The sequence below is a fragment of the Notolabrus celidotus genome, chromosome 16, assembly GCF_009762535.1.
Source record: "Notolabrus celidotus isolate fNotCel1 chromosome 16, fNotCel1.pri, whole genome shotgun sequence".
NCBI lineage: Eukaryota > Metazoa > Chordata > Actinopteri > Labriformes > Labridae > Notolabrus > Notolabrus celidotus.
Genome location: NC_048287.1, coordinates 2173851 through 2195595, shown reverse-complemented (window position 1 = coordinate 2195595; position 21745 = coordinate 2173851). Strand labels below are relative to the sequence as shown.

At 40.2% G+C, this 21745-nt stretch overlaps 1 protein-coding gene across 1 annotated transcript; it reads right to left on the bottom strand.

Annotated features, from left to right (window-relative positions):
- Positions 1-10778: 10778 nt before the first annotated feature.
- On the bottom strand, positions 10779-20605 carry LOC117827601 (CMP-N-acetylneuraminate-beta-galactosamide-alpha-2,3-sialyltransferase 1-like). The gene is made up of 6 exons (XM_034704205.1): positions 20546-20605; positions 16999-17195; positions 16736-16903; positions 13500-13545; positions 13289-13408; positions 10779-10969 (listed from the first exon to the last, which is right to left on the bottom strand). Exons 2-6 carry the CDS (start codon positions 17154-17156, stop codon positions 10802-10804), a joined length of 660 nt encoding a protein of 219 aa, XP_034560096.1. The 5' UTR covers positions 17157-17195; positions 20546-20605; the 3' UTR covers positions 10779-10801.
- Between the last annotated feature and the right edge of the window lie 1140 nt (positions 20606-21745).

The following is a 21745-nucleotide window of genomic DNA, read 5'->3' as shown; positions in this document are numbered from 1 at the left end:
GCTGGGGCTGGGATCTTTTTCTTAATTTATTCTATTTGAAGTTGTTTTTATGTACAGCACTTTGTGTTACAATGTCATTGTATGAAAAGCGATTTATAAATAAAGTCTGATTGATTGATAATTAATTCATACCTGATTCCCTTACAAGAAACAACAGGACTCTAGGACTGTCCATTATCAAGGTGTTTATTTCACACTCACACTGGTGGAATTTTTGGCTAAAAACTTACTGAATCGATTTCAAGTCACTGAATCGTTTTGGATTGTATATTTCTAAATGAACCAATATCGTCCTTTAATCATATCGGCAACCACGAATCATGATACAAAATGAATCGTTGTTAAAAAGAATTGTTACACCCCTAATTAAAATCAATGAAAACCATTGAATGAGAAGGTGTGTTCAAACTTGTGACTGGTAGTGTACATGGATGCTGTGTGGATCATCTCAAACATGGACCGACAGCAGGCTTTGATTGGAAAGGCGATTCTAAAAAGTTGTTCAGACTCAGTCCATGTAAACATCCTACACTCAGCTGTGATCAGTTGCAGCAGAGGCTGAGAGAAGGTTGTTTACTTGGACTAGCTGGAGGTGACACTGAGACCTGGAGCGAGATGAGATGGCGTCCACAGACCTCACAGGTTTATTGAATCTATTGAAAACAGTTGTGATGCTTGACCAAACCCTGATCAGTCACTACTCTCACATCACAGTTATGAAATCTCCATTTATGCTTTCCTTTCAGATATGTTTCATTGATTTAAAGACATCATTATAATACACTTCTTTTATTGTATTTGCTAAATGATGAAATCATTGAATAATGTAAGTTGGATCTGGTGACTGATGATACAATAAAAACAATCAAGTAGTGAATTATAACTTGTTGTGTCATTGTTTCATTGTGTGAAGAAGTAAGTTATAGTTTGTCTGTTGTGTTATGATATGGTATTTTCTTCCTTGTCTGTAAAATATACATCAAATAAAAATTGTCAGAGTCGTACAGCCGACCAGACATTGAGTAACCTAACAGGGTTAAACAGTTCCATAACACCTTTAAGGGCCAAGGTTATCACTGCAGTAAGGAAGCAAACAACTATCTAAGCTTTGTTACGGCGCAGCCTGTAAGATAAGTATTTCAGATCCAGCAGATTTCCTCTTCCTGCTTTCATTTGACCTCTTAAATGGAGTTCTATTAATAGAGGCCTGCTAGGGTCCAACAGAGCAGTCTCATTTCTGGATTCAGTTATTAATCAGGAGCAGTGGTGGTTAGCTGAGCGAGAAAAAGTGTGCTTGATATGCTGCAGTAAGGATTAACTTATAGTTTGGCATCATGTGCTGCAGTAAGTAACAACATGAAAAGTCAGTGTCAATGTAGTGTTGATTTATAAGAGAAGAGAAGATAATCCTTTATTGGTGTGTATTTGTTTTCTTGTGCAGCTGTGAACCCTTTAAGACTTTCTAAATTTTACACACATGTAAGTCAATAAGAAATGTTAGAAATAAAACGGTCATTGGTAATCAGACTATGTCCTCTCTTTTTCTGTTCAACACTTCCATCCCAGTCATGATTTTTTTTTCTTTTTTTAACATTAATTGATTTCATTGAAGAAAAAAAAAACAGTCATTTAAACAAAAAGCAGAGACCTAATTTAAGTGGGGGAAATTGTTCTATTAATTTATTATAAATAATATCAATCATGTCTTCACAAAAAAGAAAGAAGCTTCTTTTCAATCACTTTCAGAACCATGAAATGATCAGTGGGTTTCTCAGCTAAGCTAGAAATGTACAGTAAGCTGAGTTTTCAAGGAGCACAGTCAAAACAGAGCACTTACTACACTTTGAACACTAGAGGTCAGACTCACTCTTTGTTTGCTCATACACAGACTCATTATTGACCACCTAGATATTTTTTGATTATAAATATTAATGCTGGAGAGTCATAAGTTGAAATCAAGGTTAGGATGAGCAGTTCCAACTTAAAAATGTTCAAATGTGACAAAATAAAAAATGCTGTTATTACAATGTTACAATGTTACAATGTTACAGTGTCATTTAGTAGACGCTTTTATCTAAAGCGACGTACATACGAGAACAAGAACAACACAAGCAAAGATCTAGACAAGAGGAAACAAGATCAGTAAGAGTAACAAAGTGCTTCAAGTCAATTTGGGTGCAGGTACTGCCAAGCAGTGTAAAGGCAATGCACATTTTTTTTTTTTTTCCGAAATAAGGAACATCTACAATGAAGCAACCAAACAATTTAAGACCCTCCCAGAGTAGAGCAGGACAGTGCGAGTCAACTGTAGCTGGAAGACATGATCTGCCACTGGGGACAACAGTGGAGAACAGTCTAGCTAAGTGCATAGTGCTTCCTAAAGAGCTGGGTCTTTAGCTGTCTTTTGAAAGTAGAGAGGGACTCTAGAGTTGGCCAATTCATTCCACCATTTAGGGGCAACAGAAGAGAAGAGTCCAGCTAGTGATTTTGAGGCCTTGTGTGCTGGAAGCACTAGGCGCTTTTCAGAGGCTGAGCGTAGTGGGCGAGAAGGGCAGTAGACCTGGATGAGGGGTTCCAGGTAAACTGGAGCAGTTTTGGTGACTCCTTTGTAAGTGATGATTAGAGTTTTGTATCTGATGCGAGCTGCAACTGGAAGCCAGTGTAGTGAGATGAGCAGGGGAGTGACATGAGCTGTCTTAGGCTGGTTGAAGACCAGACGTGCTGCTGCTGCGTTCTGGATCATTTGCAGAGGTTTGACTGTGCATGCAGGGAGGCCTGCCAGTAGAGAGTTGCAGTAGTCAATGCGTGACATTACAAGAGCTTGAACCAGGAGCTGTGTTGCGTGTTCTGTCAGGTAGGGTCGGATCCTGTTGAGCTGTAGGTGACGTTCCCTCATCCATTTAGAAATGTCAGCAAGGCAGGATGAGATCCGGGCTGAGACAGTTGTGTCGTCAGGTGGGAAAGATAGGAAAAGCTGTGTATCATCTGCAAAGCAGTGATAGGAAAAGCCATGGGAGCGGATCACTGCACCAAGTGATGTGGTGTATATTGAGAACAGGAGGGGACCAAGCACTGACCCTTGAGGTACCCTAATTATTATTAACCCTATAACTCTAAGCGTATCATATTTGATACATCAGTTTCTGAGAGCTCTACATCATCAGTGTGATATATTCTCTCTGTAAAAACCTGATGTATACAATCAGATACATGCAGTGCACAGATAATCCACCAGGTGTGAGTAATTCATGCACCAGAAGGACGTCACTTCAGACATCCAAAATGTCAGCTGTGGATCAGAGACCCACTCAAGGTTTTTCAGTGATACTTTTACCAAGTTTGAAAAAGTTTGGATGAAAAAAACTTTCAAATTGTTCCTGAAACTTCAAGAGGAATAGTTACTGGATTGATGTTAAACTAATTAATATTTCATTACTTCATTTATAGAAAAACTGTGTTGAAAATGTGTGTATCGTGTATATAAATAGATACAGCAGATATATAAGGACATTTATTTACAGATCTGTCGATCATCATTTTGTTAAATTTCATATATTATTCCATAAAGCAACATACAGTCTTTTTATTATGTAAGAGCATGTTAAAATGACATAATCAGGTATATTTAGAGTAGACATTGAGATATTTATAATGTATATTGTATTTTTATATATGTAACCTGCTGTATCATGATGATTGATATATAGAAGAAATATATAATACATTAGGTTTTTTTGTTGTGTAGCAGATACTAAATATATATGATGTTGGCATGCAATATAGAAAAAACATTTGAAGGAAACTCAAAGTTTAATAGGTCAAAAATTTTGTTTTATATGTTTTAGTTTGATTAAAAAAGAAGAATCTTTGAGCAACAAATGTGCACCAAAATGCCTGGTGCATCAAATATGATACAAATTAAAACTCACATATGAAAAGTGCTATTAAATTTATTTTTTAATTCATCAGAAGGTCCAATAAACACTCCATTTTCAAAGATTTAGAATTTTCTTGCAATTACTTGATGGTTCAGGCTTTACAGAGTTAAAAAGACCTGACGATTAGTGTTTTCAAACACTTTCCTTTCACAAGCTCAACAACATCCTTTGACTCAGACCTTATAAATCATTACACATTACACTGAAGGACTGATCACTAAGTAAGTAAGTACACTTTATTTGGTATAGCACCTTTCACAGAGCAGAGTCACAAAGAGCTTCACAGAGTTTCAATATCGACAAGAAAAAAACAATGGGCAATAAATATGAAGATAATGAGAGCAGATAACAAAACAACAAATTACAACAGATGGTCAAAAGCCATGACAAACAAATGTGTCTTAAGCTGCTTTTTAAAAGTCTCAGAGGAATCAACACAGCGCACTTGGCCCGGCAGATTGTTCCAGAAAGATGGAGCCACATGCTCAAAGGCATGGTCACCTTTAGTTTTCAGCCTCACACGAGGCACAGCAAGCAGACCCTGGTCTGAGGATCTGAGGGGTCTACTGGGGATGTAAGGGTGGAGCAGGTCGGAGATATAAGAGGCTGCTTGATGATGGAGAGCTTTATATGTTAAAGGTGACATATCATGCAAAATGGACTTTTTAATGGTTCTCTACCTGAAATATGTTTCCCTGGCATGTCTACAAACCCCCCGAGAATGAAAAGAATCCATTCTGCCCCTGTTTTGATTTCTCCACCTTTCTGTAAATGTGTGTGAAACCAGCCGTTTCAGTTTTCAGTGTTTTTCATACGTCACAACGACATCCGGTCTGTAACAGGAAGTCAGAGCTCGGAGCTTGTTCAGCCCATAGACTGTATAAAATACAACTCAACCCCTCCTCTGTTTTTCATTCCCTGCACACATGTGTGCTAACAAGGAGCTTAGGAGGGAGGCATGCTAGTTGTAGGCTGTCTTAATAAACACCAAGGTCGGTTTTGTCTGCAGATTTGAAGATTTAGTGGATGATTTTTATTTCTCATGGAAAAGTGCTAGCGCTAGTTAGCATAGCCACATAGCTCCATGTTAGTAGCTGTGTACCAAGACACACGTCGACATACCAGTGTTTCCCCTACCATTATACAGGGGGCGACCCCCCAACAGCGGCCCCCGCCCCCCTTGGAAGTTCAGTAAATTTTATTTTCTATATAGCGCCAGATCACAGCAGAAGCAATTGAGGGTTACCTCTCTTATAGATCAGGTCTATAACTTGTTCTTTTATTAAACAGACTAAATATCCTGATGTTATTGATCTTATTAACATGACAGGATGTCATTATGCTCATCTGCTCTCTGTATCACATGGCAGCGTTCCGCTCCATGCGCACACAGACACACAAACACGTGCGCTCACATACACACATCACAAAGATACGATAAATGTTTATCAACAACTCGGTTTTTCCAAGACGAAAACGAGACTATGACGAGCTGAAGTGCATCACTGATAATACAAACTCAGATGAAAACTTAAGAAGGACCGTCGGACATGAAGAGTTCATATTTTCCCCGCTGTGTGTCTAATCTTTAGAAATGAAAGCTATGCATTCCTGTGACTGGCTGAGTTATTATTGGGGGGGCTCAGTGTTAGCTTGGTCTCTACCTGCAGCAGGTGTGCTGTGTGAACCAGTCTCCTCTTCTTCATTGAGGATTTTTACCCCCCGGTGTGCGTTAGTGACAAAAACACAACCGGGGTACGTCTGTTTACGTTTTTGCCGCTCTCACCGTAAAAAGCTCTGCGTCTACAGCTTGATTTAATCCAGTTTGGTGAAACATCAGACACATTTAGTAAGTTTGGATCAACTCCTTGGCATCAAAGAGTGCCGTGAGCTGACTGTCTGTCCAGAGGTCCAGAGCGCCTGTTACTGCAGGTGCATTCAGGGACCGTCGTAATAGTGCAATGTGAGAATTAGATATAGTGTTCACATGAAGAATGTTTTCTTTTGACTTTTTTGCAGGCTAGATTATTTAACATAAGATATAACAAAAGCAAAAGAGTTAAAAGAGTGAAATGTTGATGATGTTAGTACTTGCTAGATAGATAGATAGATAGATAGATAGATAGATAGATAGATAGATAGATAGATAGATAGATAGATAGATAGATAGATAGACAGACACACAGACAGATAGATAGATAGATAGACAGACAGATAGACAGATAGATAGATAGATAGATAGATAGATAGATAGATAGATAGATAGATAGATAGATAGATAGATAGATAGATAGACAGACACACACACAGACAGATAGACAGACAGATGGCTGTAAACCTAGGGGAAACACTGCATACTGATAAATAAAACAACAAGAAACACTAAATCTGTGACCAATGGATCAGAAAGGTCCTGCTGCAGGCGCCTCTCCGTCAGGATCAGATTCTGGATCAGATTCAGAGGGTTGAAGTAACGTGATCTTCTTCTTCTTCTTCTTCTTCTTCTTCTTTGGGTACGGCAGGCTAGACGCAACAACGGCGTATTGCTGCCCTCCTCAGGTCGATGAATCAAATCCTTAGATCAGTTCTCATATTCTTGTGTACACTCCTGTTCTGTGCAAGAACTCCAACAGACTCTTAACTTTCGCCCTGTAAGGCAATCTGTGAGCAGCCAACATGTTAACATTAGATCAACGTGCTGGAGAGCCGAGGGCACATCCACTTCCTGAGGGGGCGTGGTCAGAGAGAAAACAGCCTGTTCTGAGGAGGACTGAAAAAGAGGATTTTTCAGGCAGACCAAAATCTGATTTCAAAGTGTTTTTTTGAGCATAAACTTTAAAGACATGTTTTGGGGACCTCTTAGACCAATATATATTGATGAAAAAGAGTGTGATATGTCACCTTTAATGTGAGCATCTTAAACTGTATTCTGAATTTGATTGGCAGCCAATATAAGGGGAATAGGACGGCGGTGATGTGAGTTGTTTTGCTGGACCTGGTTATCAGTCTTGCGGCAGTGTTTTGAATTAATTGTAGTCGGTCAAGAGAGAATTAATTGAGGCTGGTGAAAAGAGAACTTCAATAGTCAAGCCGTGCAGAAATGAGAGCATGAACCAACATCTAAACTGTGCTTGTAACTTCAATAACTTACTACAGGAGGGTTGTCGTGGCGGGAGGGGAGGGAGGGAGAGGAGAGGAGAGGTTTGAGGTTTAAAACAGCATTTATTTTCTTTTTTCAACAGGGAACACAGATAACTTAATTCTCACAACGAACAGGAGAAAATCCTTAACACAAACAAAACCAGAGAAAAACACCAAAGTGTTCGTCATATTCAAAAATGTACATTAAGTTCTCCATCACCCCCGACGGAGCAGAGAACCCCCCTGATGGCCCACGTGTGCCTAAAAGTCTGCAGATTGTCTGTAAATTTGTAGTACAGATGCTTGGCCTTTAGTCCGGCCTTCAGCAGACCCTTCAGCACCAGCACCGGCTGCAAACTACCCACGCCTAGGCGCTGGTTTTTACGTGTCAGCCAGATGGCCAACTTAGCCGACCCCGACACAAAGTTCCTTAAGGTGTGCATCCTTATCTTTTTTGGGCCAAAAATGAACAAATCAGAAGAGAAACCTTCCCCGAGGGCCTGAAACCAGGACTTTAAAATCTCAAACAGAGCTGCCAGCTGAGGACACTGGACGAACAGATGGAAAAGATGTTCAACTCCAGGACAAAACCCACATCCCTCCTCCAGCTCCGGATCAAGGTGCACTCTGTATCTGTTCGGAGCTATCGCTCAATGTACAACCCTCCACTGGAGGTCTGCTGCCCGCTTATGCATGGGCAGCTTGTAAAAGGACCGCCAGCTGCCTTTAGAGGAGAAACTCAGACCAGCTCGACTCTTTTAGGCCTCCTAGTGACCGCAGGTGCAGGACCTTTATGCAGCACTGGTACAACGCCTTTTTACCAGTGCCCTGGAAAGTGTCCATTTTCAGGGTCTCAAAGGAGAGGAGAGGAGAGGAGAGGAGAGGAGAGGAGAGGAGAGGAGATACACAATATTAAAGTAAACTGACATGAAGCTCCCACAGCACAGTTCAGACCTCCGCTTCACGTGGGCTTACCACTCCCTGTACATCATCCCTTATTCAGTATATGAAGAGAAGTCAGCCTACGTGCAGGATTACTTCAGCTCCTTCTTCTTTGTTGACTCCTTCTACACTCGAATAAAAGGGATGTGTACTTTGGTTCTTAGGTTAGTTGGCCCATTCCTGTCAAACCAGTCTCAGATTATGCACGCCATTTCTGTCACAGTAACACAATAGCCTTAAATAACATGAATCCAGAGGTCCCACCCGGATAGCTTATCACGGTTTGCTTACGTACGTACTAACAAACTTTATAATCTCCATTTTAGCATTATTAAAAACTTGCCCTATATGTAAAAAAATATATATTCACAGCTTCTTCACACTGTGAAGCACTCAACAAAAGGATATGTGTATGCCCTTACATCAGGCTGGACCGGTTGTATTGGTGAGGGTTTCTCATGGCCTTATGGTTGAATACCACAGTCATGCGGACACACCTGTGGTGGGAGTGATTTTCCCATTTTTGTTTCACCCTCCTCCCTGCCCTTGCCTCTTCCTTTCATTGCAGCTTTCTTGCTTCTTTTTTACTGGTGCACTTTTTTAATATCATGTTACGGCGCTCGTTTACCTTTCCACGCTCGCGGGCTTCCCCTGGGAATCTTGTGTTTGACGTCACAGTGCTATGAACTATGGGTAATTCCCTTACGCCAAGTCTGCAAAATTGCCCACTTACAGAAAGGGGCTGATTTATACTTCTGTGTCGAATCGACGGCGTAGCCTACGCCGGGGGTCCGTGTCGCTCCCATACCTATGCAGAGGCCCACGCACATAGCTGAAGTGCACCTCCTCCAAAATGTAACTACCTGTAGAATCGACGCGGACCGCAAGCCCTGTGATTGGTCCGCTCGGCTGCATTGTATTTCCCGCATTTACAGCACTTCAAGGATCCCGCTCATCAGCCGTGTATTTCATCTCCTCCTCTCTATTCTTCATGTAATCATGTCTGTATGATAAACAGCAACATGTATCAGCTGTAGATTAACAGAACACGCTCTGAATCTCTGTGGAAAAGGAAACAGAGATCGTAGCGGGGCAGGGAGCAGGCGACCGGCTATCAGAGAGACCACACTACCCTCAAGTGTTTCGGAGGAGAATTGCTGTAGTTCAGGGCGACACCAAGCTGCAACCTCCGGTCTCAAACGATGAAGCCAATGCAGAAGTGTTATAAACTGCAATTCATCGAGAATCCTCTTGAGGCTGGCTGCAGAAACACAGGAAACCACATACACATGAATGGGAAAAAGACGATCTTTGCAGCATTGATAAACATGTTTACAGCCTGGTTCAAAAAACAGCTTGGCTCTTCGTAGCTAATCTCTCTATCAGCACACACTGTACGGGGGGTGAATTTTTTTCTAACGTGACGGTTCAGAAGATATTAAGATTACGAGTTTTTGCCCAAATAAGGGCATGACTGACGTGACTCCCAGGCTCGGAGGCTCAAACTCCTCCCCTTTATGTCACACTCTGCCTGGTTGAGTTCAACATTTCCAATATGGCTGCCTCCGTCAATTGGCTTCTAAACAGAGCTCAGGAACAGATGGGTGACGTCACGGATACCACGTCCATATTTTATACAGTCTATGGGTGACAGACACATCAACGCTCAAGTATGTGGTGCTCATGTCTGCATCAGCCCCTGCTGCTTAGGGGCAATGCAGAAGTATAAATCAACCTTAAGCCCTCGTGGACTTAGCGTGAACGCGCCTCAAAGTCAGTGAGTGCATGAGGGTGGTCATTGAGATTGGGCCATTGTGTGTGTGTGTGTGTGTGTGCAGGTTTGGCTCACTGCTGCTGTTGCAATCTGCTCATCAGTGCCTCTACATCCCTGGTCTTCCTGACACTTCAGTGCCGGATTATTACTTCACCACCAGAGACTTTAACTTGTGTCTATGTTTTTATGCCCTGATGCCTGATTCCTCCTGTGTGCCTGACCCGCTGTGCTTTGTCTCCTTCATGTGCAGCCTTCAGCAGCGAGTCCACGCCTCGTTTTTAACTGGGCCAGCGTTTTGAATTTGCATTTCTGGCGTCAGTTTAATGTTAAAGCTGGGGTTGGTAGTCATGGAAAACTAGGATGAATTTGAATGTATCATTTCCTCAGCACTCCGTCTAACCCCTCCCCCCCCTCCCCCTCGGAGCTCCTCCAAAACGCCGCCCCCGCTCACATGCACGAGCGCCGCTGATTCACGACCATATGATGGTGACTGATTCAAAACCGGTCCTCAGCTCATGGTTTGTGTTTTGCACTACGTCAACTCATGTCTCACTCAGCGGTAAGAAAACACCAAAACAGGCAGGACTGGATTTGATTGGTTTCATCATTTGGCTCCTGATGGCAGGGATTGGTTGGTGTTTTCCCAGGTTTACTCCGGCTGTAGATAGCAGCTTTTTTTTACCTCTTTTTTAAGAACACATTATGTATTGATTACCATCAGGACATAAAGATCATTTTAACCAGTATAACAAAAAGTGGATCTAAACCTGACTACCAACCCCAGCTTTAAATATTAGACTGTGAATTCATGGATGATAAGCAGATCGATCAAAGAACTTGAATGTGTGATTTCAGCTCGTTCTACAGAAAGTCAAACATTCTCCTTTGTTTCAGTGTTCTCCTCAATCTGTCCATGTGACTGAGTTTGACACAATCACACACACACACACACACACACACACACACACACACACACACACACACACACACACACACACACACACAATTAAAATCCTCTGAAAAAATGTATCTTCTTGTCCTTGTGTAGTTTTTCAAGGAGTTCATATTCATACGCTCCAGGATGAGGTCCAGTTCTGAAGTTTTTGTTGCCGAGCCGTTCGAAGTAATGACTCCAGTTTCCATCACTGTCTGCTCCAAATCCAAACACACTGACCTGGGAACACACACACACACAGACACACACACACACACACACACAAATAAAACAAATAAAATAAACAAATAAACAAATAAATAAATGCAGTGAGTAACAACACACGTTTGTGGATATCTTATGATGTGCATAATACAGATCGACTTCTGAAAGGCTTTCATAAGGTGCATTTGGACCAAGAGTATTATTCAATATTCCTGACCTGCTTGTTAGTCCCCCTTTGAATAACAATCTGCAAACCTCACCTGACCTCTGTGAGCGTTTTAAAGACTTTTTTACCTGTAAAATCAGGCAAATTAGATCACAGACCAATGCTATAAGTCTCCTCAGCCCTCCCTACCTTGAATCCTCGAATCAGTATCCACTCCAAAGCCCATCCCTCAGCTCTTTTAACCCTGTGTTTTTATCCACACTCTGTGACTTGGTTAAAGGCATGAGACCCTCAACTTGCCCTCTAGATGTGGTCACTACAAGACTACTAAAGGAGACCATGCCCACCATTGGCACTTTTATTGTATCTATTATGAATAGCTCTTGTTGTCTGGCTCTATTCCTGCCTATTTTAAAACTGCTCTGGTTGAGCCACTCCTTAAAAAACCTAGCTTAGATCCTAATGCTCTTGACAGCTATCGACCTGTTTCAAAACTCCAGTTTTTAGCTAAGATCCTGGAAAAAAAATGTTTTAAGCAACTCAACGACCATTTAAACGATAACAAAGTCTTCTAAAAATTCCAGTCTGGCTTGCGATCTCTCCACAGCACCAAGACAGCTCTGCTCAAAGTCTGTAATGACCTCCTTTTAATTGAAGATTCTGGTGACTGCGCTATCCTGGTTCTGTTGGATCTGAGTGCTGCGTTTGACACTATAGACCATAATATTCTTACTGAGAGACTGGAGTGTTTGTAGTGTCATCGGCTATTCATCTACGGCAAACCTATCACATGGGGTTCCACAGGGTTCAGTCCTGGGTCCCGCTCTTTTTTCCATTTACATGCTCCGCCTTGGCCATATAATTCATAAATACAATGTCCGTTATCATTGCTATGCTGATGACACGCAACTTAACGTCCCAATAAAACATAATAACCAATCAGGAATCACTCATCTCCACAACTGTCTGTCAGAAATTAAATCTTGGATGGCAGACCACTTTTTAAAACTGAATGACTCCAAATCTGAAGTCATTGTGTTTGCCCCCAAGCGAAGAGGGATCAAAGCCTGCCAAAATTGGGTGAGCTTTGAAATAAGTTCAAACCCTCAGCCAAAAAGCTTGGTGTGATTTTTGATTGGAATTTTGTGTTTTGAGACACAGGTGAAAAAAGTTGTCCTGTCTGGTTTTTATCAGCTCAGAAATATATCCAAAGTGAAGTCCTTAATGTCAGCCAAAGATCTTCAGAAACGTATTCATGCCTTCATATCCTCCCGTCTCCATTACTGTAAGTCTCTGTACACACGTCTTAGTCAAAAATCAATCCACTGTCTTCAAACAGTTCAAAACGCAGCAGCTCGTCTTATAACAGGAACTAAAACATGTGCCCAATTACCCCCATTGTAGCTCATCTACACTGGCTGCCTGTTGATTTTAGGATTGATTTTAAGATTATTTTATTAACTTTTAAAGCACTACATGGACTTGCCCCTCTATATATATCTGAGCTTTTATCCCCCTACAAACCTAGTCGCAGTCTGAGATCCTCTGGCAGTGCTCTGTAAGCTGTTCCAAGGACCCGACTGAGAACCAAAGGGGACAGGGCGTTTTCAGTCAGGGCTCCTTCACTCTGGATCAGCCTGCCAGAGGAGATCAGACCTGCAGAATCAGTCCCGTGTTTTATGTCATTACTCAAGACACACTTTTACAGGAATCCTTTTATTGTGTGATTTTATTTAATTTTAGCTCAGATTTTAAGGGTCTGTTTAATAAGTTTGTTGGGTTTTAAGCTTTTATTTCATTTTATTTTGAATCGCTTCATTTTGCTTTGCACTTCTTGTTTTTATTGCCCACTGTAAAGCACTTTGTTACTTCGTATTGAAAAGTGCTATATAAATAAAGTATTATTATTATTATTATTATTATTATTGTGGACGGTGGGCGGAATAAAAACACTGCGGTTAATCTACCAATCAGACACGTTCAGCATTGCAGGCCCTGCCCCCGAAAGTCCCGGGACCTTTGAAAAGTACTACCCCCCTAGCGAGATTACCTACCCCTGAACTAAATTTAGACCCTGGGTCCACCGGTCGAAATGCACGTAGTTCAGGGGTAAAGTTCCTGCGGTCAGAAAATGCCTATACAGAAGTTGCTGTGTGATTTAAACCTACCTCATCACAGATAACCAAGCTGAGAATCACAGTCATGAAGCCAGTAGACGGGTAACTGCCCTTCTTCTGAAGCCACTTTTCATAAACATACTTCATGAAAGCTGGATTGAGAATCATCACCTGTTGGGAATAAGTGTTACCCTCAAGCCGACACTTTCTTTTCAACAGTGAATGCACAATGCTACGGTTTCTTTACAAATATAATACTCACCAAATCCTTGTTTGCTCTCCTCTTGTAGTTCACTTTATTGTAGTTCCTGTTGGAGGTGACACTAAAGGTTAAATTCAGCATAAGATAAACAGGTAACTAAGAGGAGAAACAGTTTAAACATTAGTCTGTCAAATACAAATATATGTGTCAAATCAATCTGCAAAAAGGAGTCCTGCACATTAGTAAAGAATATTACCCGGCTGTCTAACTGATCTTCCGGTTGTGTATGATGCTTGATTCTGATTGGTTAAAACCCCTTGATGACGGTTGTTAACTTTCACTAATATGAGGACCACCAGAGACAAACTGATCACACGTAATGTCAAATCAATCCACAGAAAAGACTTCAGACACATTTACAGACCTGCCAACACTCCTGGTTTAGGTGGGAGTCTAATAATCTCCCCTTTTCATGTTGATGTCAGTCAAATGAGTGACCATCAACTTCTATGGGGGGGTTGCATGCTCATTCAATCTGATGGAGCACGTGCCCAATCAGATATTTGAATACCTTATTTTTTTGAAAACCTTAATTAAATTTTTATCCTAGATTTTTAATAAGATCCTCTAATCTCTAACCACTTTTCAAGAAGTCAAACCCCAAAAACATCCCCTCCTCTCCCTGTAGATGGTTTGATCCAAAGACGCTGCATGAGATGGTTTCTGACAGCAGGTAAACACAGACACACAGACACAGAGTGACAGGTAGATCTGTGACACTGGTAGCTGAAGTGTTCATTAGACGAGTTGTTCTGAGTTCAACAAACTTCTGCACTGTTTAAAGATTTGATCCATCCCTCATTAAAGTGGGTTGGCCCTGTTCTTATAGCTAACTTAAATTGTGACGTGCAATTACGCATCATCCTCTTTAAAGTTCATCAGGAGAGTTTAGAGCTGTGTGAATGTGATGACAGAGTGCTGACAGTGTCACTATCACAACATCACAGGTGAAGTTATTAATCACTAAACTCTACCTGATAACCTCAGGTGGAGATGCAGAGGAAATCTCTTCCTTCTTTAAATACAGAGCAGAAAGCAGCAGAGGCTGAGGATGCAGAGGTCACTGTAGGTCAGATAACATTTAGCTGTAGGTAATAAATAGGATTTAAAGGACCCAGATAAATGACTTTAAAAAGCATGTGGAGATGTAGATTCATGTTACAGAGACTCCTGTATTGAAATAATACTATAATGGTGTTAACATCGAAATATGGTTTTACTGGTTTAATCTTTTAGTTTTTATTATCTTAAAGGTGACATATTCCGCTCTTTTTCACCAAAATATATTGGTCTAAGAGGTCCCCAAAACATGTCTTTAAAGTTTATGTTCAAAAAAACACTTTGAAATCAGATTTTGACATGCCTGAAAAACCCTCTTCTTCAGCCCTGCTCAGAACACTCTGTTTTCTCTCTGACCACGCCCCCTCAGGAAGTGGATGTGGCCTCGACTGTCCAGCACGTTGATCTAATATTTACATGTTGGCTGAATATACACGGCTGCTCAGAGATCATGTTACTTCAACCCTCTGAATCTGATCCAGAATCTGATCCTGACGGAGAGGCGCCTGCAACAGGACCTTTCTGAAGGATTGGTCACAGATTTAGTGTTTCTTGTTGTTTTATTTGTCAGTATGTAGACGTGTGTCATGGTACACAGCTACAAACATGTAGCTATGTGGCTATGCTAACTAGCGCTACCACTTTTCCATGAAAAATAAAAATCATCCACTAGATCTTCAAATCTGCAGACCTGGGGAGTAAAACAGACCTTTGTGTTTATTAAGACAGCCTACAACTAGCATGCCTCCCTCCTAAGCTCCTTGTTAGCACACGTGTGCAGGTAATGAAAAACAGAGGAGGGGTTGAGTTGTATTTTATACAGTCTATGGGCTGAACAAGCTCCGAGCTCTGACTCCGTTACAGACCGGATGGCATTGTGAGATATGAAAAACACTGAAGTCTGAAACGGCTGGTTTCAGCACACATTTACAGAAAGGTGGAGAAATCAGAACAGGGGCAGAATGGATTTTTTTCATTCTCGGGGGGTTTGTAGACATGCCAGGGAAACATATTTCAGGTAGAGAACCATTAAAAAGTCAATTTTGCATGATATGTCACCTTTAATAATTTATTTTATTTTGGTGAGTTGGATTTTCTATCTTGAGTTTTAACATTTTATTTTTCCTCCAGTGTTTCCTCAGTTTATCAGCAACTTATTTTTTTCACTTGTATTTATGTATTATTATTATTATTATTATTATTATTATTATTATTATTATTATCACTATTATTATTATTATTATTATTATTATTATTATTATTATCACTATTATTATTATTATTATTATTATTATTATTATTATTATTATTATTATTGTCACTATTATTATTATTATTATTATTATCACTATTATTATTATTATTATTGTTGTTGTTGTTGTTGTTATTATTATTGTTATTATTATTGCTGTTGTTATTGTTGTTATTATTATTGTTATTATTATTATTATTGCTGGTGTTATTTTTGTTATTATTGTTATAATTATTATTATTATTATTATTATTGTTGTTGTTATTATTATTGTTATTATTTTTGCTGGTGTTGTTATTGTTATTATTATCATTATTATTATTTGTATTTCTATTATTATTTTTTCTTATTATTGTTATTATTATTGTTTTATATAAACTTGTTCTTAACCTTGCATATGAATTGTGGGATGGGCTTGTTTTTTTGTATTTCTAATTTCTAATTTATCTATTTCAATTATCATTATTTTCATGTACAGCACTTTATGTTACACTATTTTTGTTGAAGAGTGCTTTACAAATAAAGGTGGATTGATTGTAGCCATAAAGCAGGCTAATGTAAATGTTTTTAATCTGCATACATCTTTCAGTCTGATTAACACAAAACTCTGGTTAGGGACCACCACAGATAGAGACTCAGTCCTTAGAGGCCACGATGGTTAACAAGCACATTTCCCAGCTAATGAGTTAGCCATGGGTGCTGACTGCAGAGCTTTGATACGCTGACTGATGCAACCCCCCCTCGTTCCTCTTCATCTCACCTTCTAGTGAAAAAGGTTACTTTTGGAGAGTGACTCCTGTGACATTGAAAACATCATACCCCAAATATCTATCTAACCCTATAATCCTTCTTACACAGCTCATGTTGCTCATTCGCTGACAGTTTACATCGTTTTTGGACGAACAGATAACAGCTTCGCACTTACTCTAGATCGAAAGACTTCAGGAGCCACTCCATGTCACGCATTTTGAATCCAAAAAACACAAGATGAGTGGTGTTATCCAAATCAATAGCACTCTCTGGATACATCACATGATGAGTAGTTTTGGTCCCAACATCTCCTTCATAGCCTTTGGTCCGGCCTCGGTTCATTCTAAATTAAACAGAGGACTGCATATTTAATCAGAAAGTCAAGAGACAATGTTTGAAACAGTAATCTTTATAATTCATGCTGGACTGATAACATACCTTATTACAGTATCATGATGGTCTATCAGAAGTCCATAATGTGATCCAGCCAGATTACCAGAGTTTCCAACCACAGCACAAGTCCTGCAGTGGTCAGGACGGGCTTCACTAACACCCGGGAAGGGCGGGAAGATCTTAAACAACTTTTCCACGGTCATGTTGAAGTAATCGATGTTCTGTGGAGTGTATTGTATGTGCTGACACCCAACAGAAAGAAAGATGATATTAATGACATTTCTAGAAATCCTACGACAAGGAAGACAAGACAGTAAGGGCAATACATGTAGAAACCTTAATCTAAATCTCAAATTCTAATTAAAGATAAGATTTTTAAAAAGAGTACTATTTAAAGAAATTAATTAAATCTGCCTAAGTCAGAGTGCACGTTAGCAGATGATCTCTAAAAGTAGTATGGGAGGTAGAACCTTCAGTTATCAGGCCCCTCTCCTTTGGAATAATCTACCAGTCAGGGTCCGGGAGGCAGACACCCTCTCTACTTTTAAGAGTAGGCTTCAAACTTTCCTTTTTGATAAAGCTTATAGTTAGAGCTGGATCAGGCTTGGACCAGCATCAGAATTCCCCTCCACATTAGCACAATAACATTAAGGACAGTGTCTGGTAATCGAAGGGGAACATACAGCGTCATTCAAACACATCTGGAAACACACTAAGCAGCAGCATTTAAAGAGTCCTGAGTGAGACGCAGGCGGACGGTAATGGTGTTTACATTGAAAGGGCGTCTGAAGCTACATTTCTGGGAGTGATAATAGATGATAAACTGAATTGTGTTGGTGTTTTGGGCGTGGCCATTGACAGTTTGGATTCTCTTCGTATTCTGTACTGTTCACTTCCATGTTTTAGTTATTGCTCTGAGGTATCTGGAACATGTACATATGACTAATATTAACCCTTTGTATGTGTTACAGAAAAGAGCAACCAGGCTTATAAATAAAGCAAATGTTAGAATGTGGTTTTAAAGATCGAGTTCACTTTAAAATATTATTAGTTACGTTTAAAGCCAGAAACAGATCATTACCTGAAAACCTGCAGAAGCTGTTAGTGTTTACATCTCATGAGGACGATCATAGACGGGAATTTAATTTCAAATATCCATACGCGTGCACTACATCAAAGCAAATGTGTATTTCAGTTCATGGAGATATACTGTGGATGATAATATGAAATGCTGCTCACATTTTTTATGGTTTAAAAGAATCAATCTGTATTTGATTGTTTCAGTGTGTGGTGCTACATTTTGATGTTTGTGGAAAGAAAAGGTGATTACAAACGGGTTGGCCTTCTGGAAATCCTCATCCTGCTGCCTTGATATTCTACCATCACTATTTTTAAAAAAGGTTTCAGACTGCATGACCTCAGATCTGCTTCAAATTGTCAACATGTCTCTTCTTACAGGTGTCTTCCCCCAGGCCATGAAAACAGCAGTAATTAAACCCCTCCTGAAGAAGAACAATTTAGATGCATCAGAAATGAACAACTATAGGCCGATATCAAACCTCCCTTTTTTAAGTCAAATTATTGAAAAAGCTGTTTTTCAACAACTGAACAATTATCTAATGATAAATGACTGTTTTGATGTCTTCCAATCAGGATTCCGATCACATCACAGCACAGAGACCGCTCTAGTCAAGGTCCTCAATGATATTCATTTAAACACAGACAATGGCAAAATTTCAGTTTTGGTATCACTTGATCTCAGTGCTGCTTTTGACACAGTTGACCACAAGATACTACTGGACAGACTTGAACACTGGGTGGGACTCTCTGGTGCAGTACTAAATTGGCTTAAGTCCTATTTAAATGACCGGGACTATTTTGTGTCTATAGGTAAATACACATCTGAGCGGATGAAAATCGTATGTGGAGTACCTCAGGGATCCATTCTGGGGCCTCTACTATTCAACATCTACATGCTCCCCTTAGGTCAGATAATAAGAAACAACCAAATAAAATACCATAGCTATGCAGATGACACACACATTTACATCACCATATCACCAGGGGATTATAGTCCCATACAAACACTGAGTAAATGCATTGAACAAATCAATGACTGGACGAGCTAGAACTTTCTTCAGTTAAACAAAGAAAAAACTGAAGTGATTGTTTTTGGAGGAAGAAAGGTTAAAGGTCACTGCTCAGCTCCAATCTGCACAGATGAAATGTTCAAACCAAGCCAGAAACCTTGGTGTAGTCTTAGACTCAGACCTTAATTTCAGCAGCCACATTAAGACCATCACAAAGTCAACCTACTATCACCTTAAGAATATATCAAGGATTAAAGGACTTATGTCTCAGCAGGATGCAGAAAAACTCGTCCATGCATTTATCTTTAGCAGACTAGACTACTGTAACGGGGTCTTTACAGGACTCCCTAAAAAGTCCATCAGACGGCTGCAGCTCATACAGAATGCTGCTGCTCGAGTCCTAACAAGGACCAACAAAGTAGACCACATCACTCCAGTTCTTAGATCTCTACACTGGCTTCCTGTCTGTCAGAGAATAGACTTTAAAATCCTGCTGATGGTTTATAAAGACCTGAATGGTTTAGGCCCAAAATACATTGCTGATCTGCTACTACTTTATGAACCACCTCGACCTCTGAGGTCATCAGGTACTGGTCTGCTTTCAGTCCCTAGAGTCAGAATGAAACATGGTGAAGCAGTGTTTAGTCATTATGCACCACATATCTGGAACACACTCCCTGAAAGCTGCAGGTCTGCTCCAACTCTCACCTCTTTTAAATCAAAGACTAAGACCTTTTTATTTGCCACTGCCTTCCTATCTTAGATTATTTTAACTCACTTTAAATTAAAATTTTAATGTAATTTTTAATATATTTCTAATTTTCCTTTTCTTTTCTGTTTTATTATATTTGTCATTTTAATTGTGTTCTTTTATGCCTGTCTGAATGTCTCCAATGCTTTTAATGTTTTAATGTAAAGCACATTGAGTTGCCCTCGTGTATGAAATGCGCTATACAAATAAAGCTGCCTTGCCTTGCCTTGCCTTGGTTTAGTGGTGGACAAAGTCCACAGCTTTATTACTTAAGTCAAAGTATAGATCCTCCAGGTAAAATAATACTTCAGTACAAGTGAAAGTTGTTCAGTCAGATTATGACTTGAGTTAAAGTCCTGGAGTACTTGCTTTTTTACTTAAAGCTAGGGTTGGTAGTCGCAGAAAACTAGCATGGATTTGCGTGGCTTGCATGCACGAGCGCCGCTAATTCATGACCACATGATGGTGACTGATTCAAAACTGGTCCTCAGCACATGGTTTGTGTTTTGCACTACATCAACTCATGTCTCACTCAGCGGTAAGAAAACACCAAAACATTCTCATAGTGAAAGTTAAAAACACAAACAAACATGAAATGTACGCTCTGCAGGAGGCGGGCAGAACGGCAGGACAGGATTTGATTGGTTTCATCATTTGGCTCCTGATGGCAGGGATTGGTTGGTGTTTTCTAGGGATGTAAGGGTATTGTAAATATCGCAGTATTTCGGTTTCAAAATTCTCACAATAATACCGTGGCATGTGACGGTATCAAACAGGGACTCGGAGGACTCCCGCTAGTGTAGTTTGAGTTGAGTGGGCCGGTCTGAGAAGCAAACATCATCTCCCATGATCCCCTGTGTAGTGCAGGAAGAGATGGCTGAAAGCACAGAGGGGGAGCAGAGTGGGAAACTTAAACTAGTGGAACCTCCTGCAAAATTGAAATCAGAAGGACACATTTTGGTTTTGCAGTGAACAAAAACGATCGAGGAGAAAACATGACGGACACGCAAAAAAAACTGTTTGCAGACACTGCCAGACCACGATCCACTACAAGTCGGGGAATACAAGTGATATGAGAAGGCACTTGATGAATCATCCCCCTGCAGTCGTTTTCATTGGTGGACAATGAGGGATTTAAAAGGTTGGTGAACGCGCTTGAGCCAAGTTACAAAATTCCAGTCAGTTTAAAGACACTCAACACTGAAAGTGCCTGCACTGCTCATTGCACTTGAAAATACCTGTTGGTAGTAGGGCTGTCAACGAAAATTCTAAATTCGAATATTAAAATTGTGAAAATTAATTGGGACATAAAGATCATTTTGACCAGTATGACAAAATCTGACTTTTAGTACAGTTCTCAAGTAAATTTACTCTTTTACTATCCAGCACTGGTGGTGGATTATGTTGTGATTATGAGAGGGGCAGGTACTATAAATTCTCTTCTTACTGCTCCTGTTTGTTCATGGACAGTGTGAACATATTTTGAGAAGATGTGTATCATAAATGAATGAGAGACGAAGAGGATATCAAGCAGTTCTCAGAAAGAGCTTATCAGTGCTGTGCTGTGTATTTAAAGAGACACTTACCTTCCACCAGTTGAAATCTCCCTCAGGGATTGAGTAGTTGCTTGACAGAAAGGGTGGAGGAGCAGCATTGATAACCTCCCCAAACACTGGATCGTTATCTTTTATACAGCTGCCACACAAACAAAGGCTGGACTGCATTTGCAGGAGGTTATGCAACTTTAACTTCCATGAGTAAAAAGACAGCACACCAACGGCAGTGACGCAGAGCAGGTACAAAATAAATCTGAGTTTGGATTTACTTAATACGAAGGGCATCTTGGCATGATGAGTGAAGAACAGAGACGATCTGTGGATCCAAAACGTGACACAACAAGTGAGTCAGTTCATCATTGTGGGATCACCTGAAGTCTTAGAATACTGTCCAA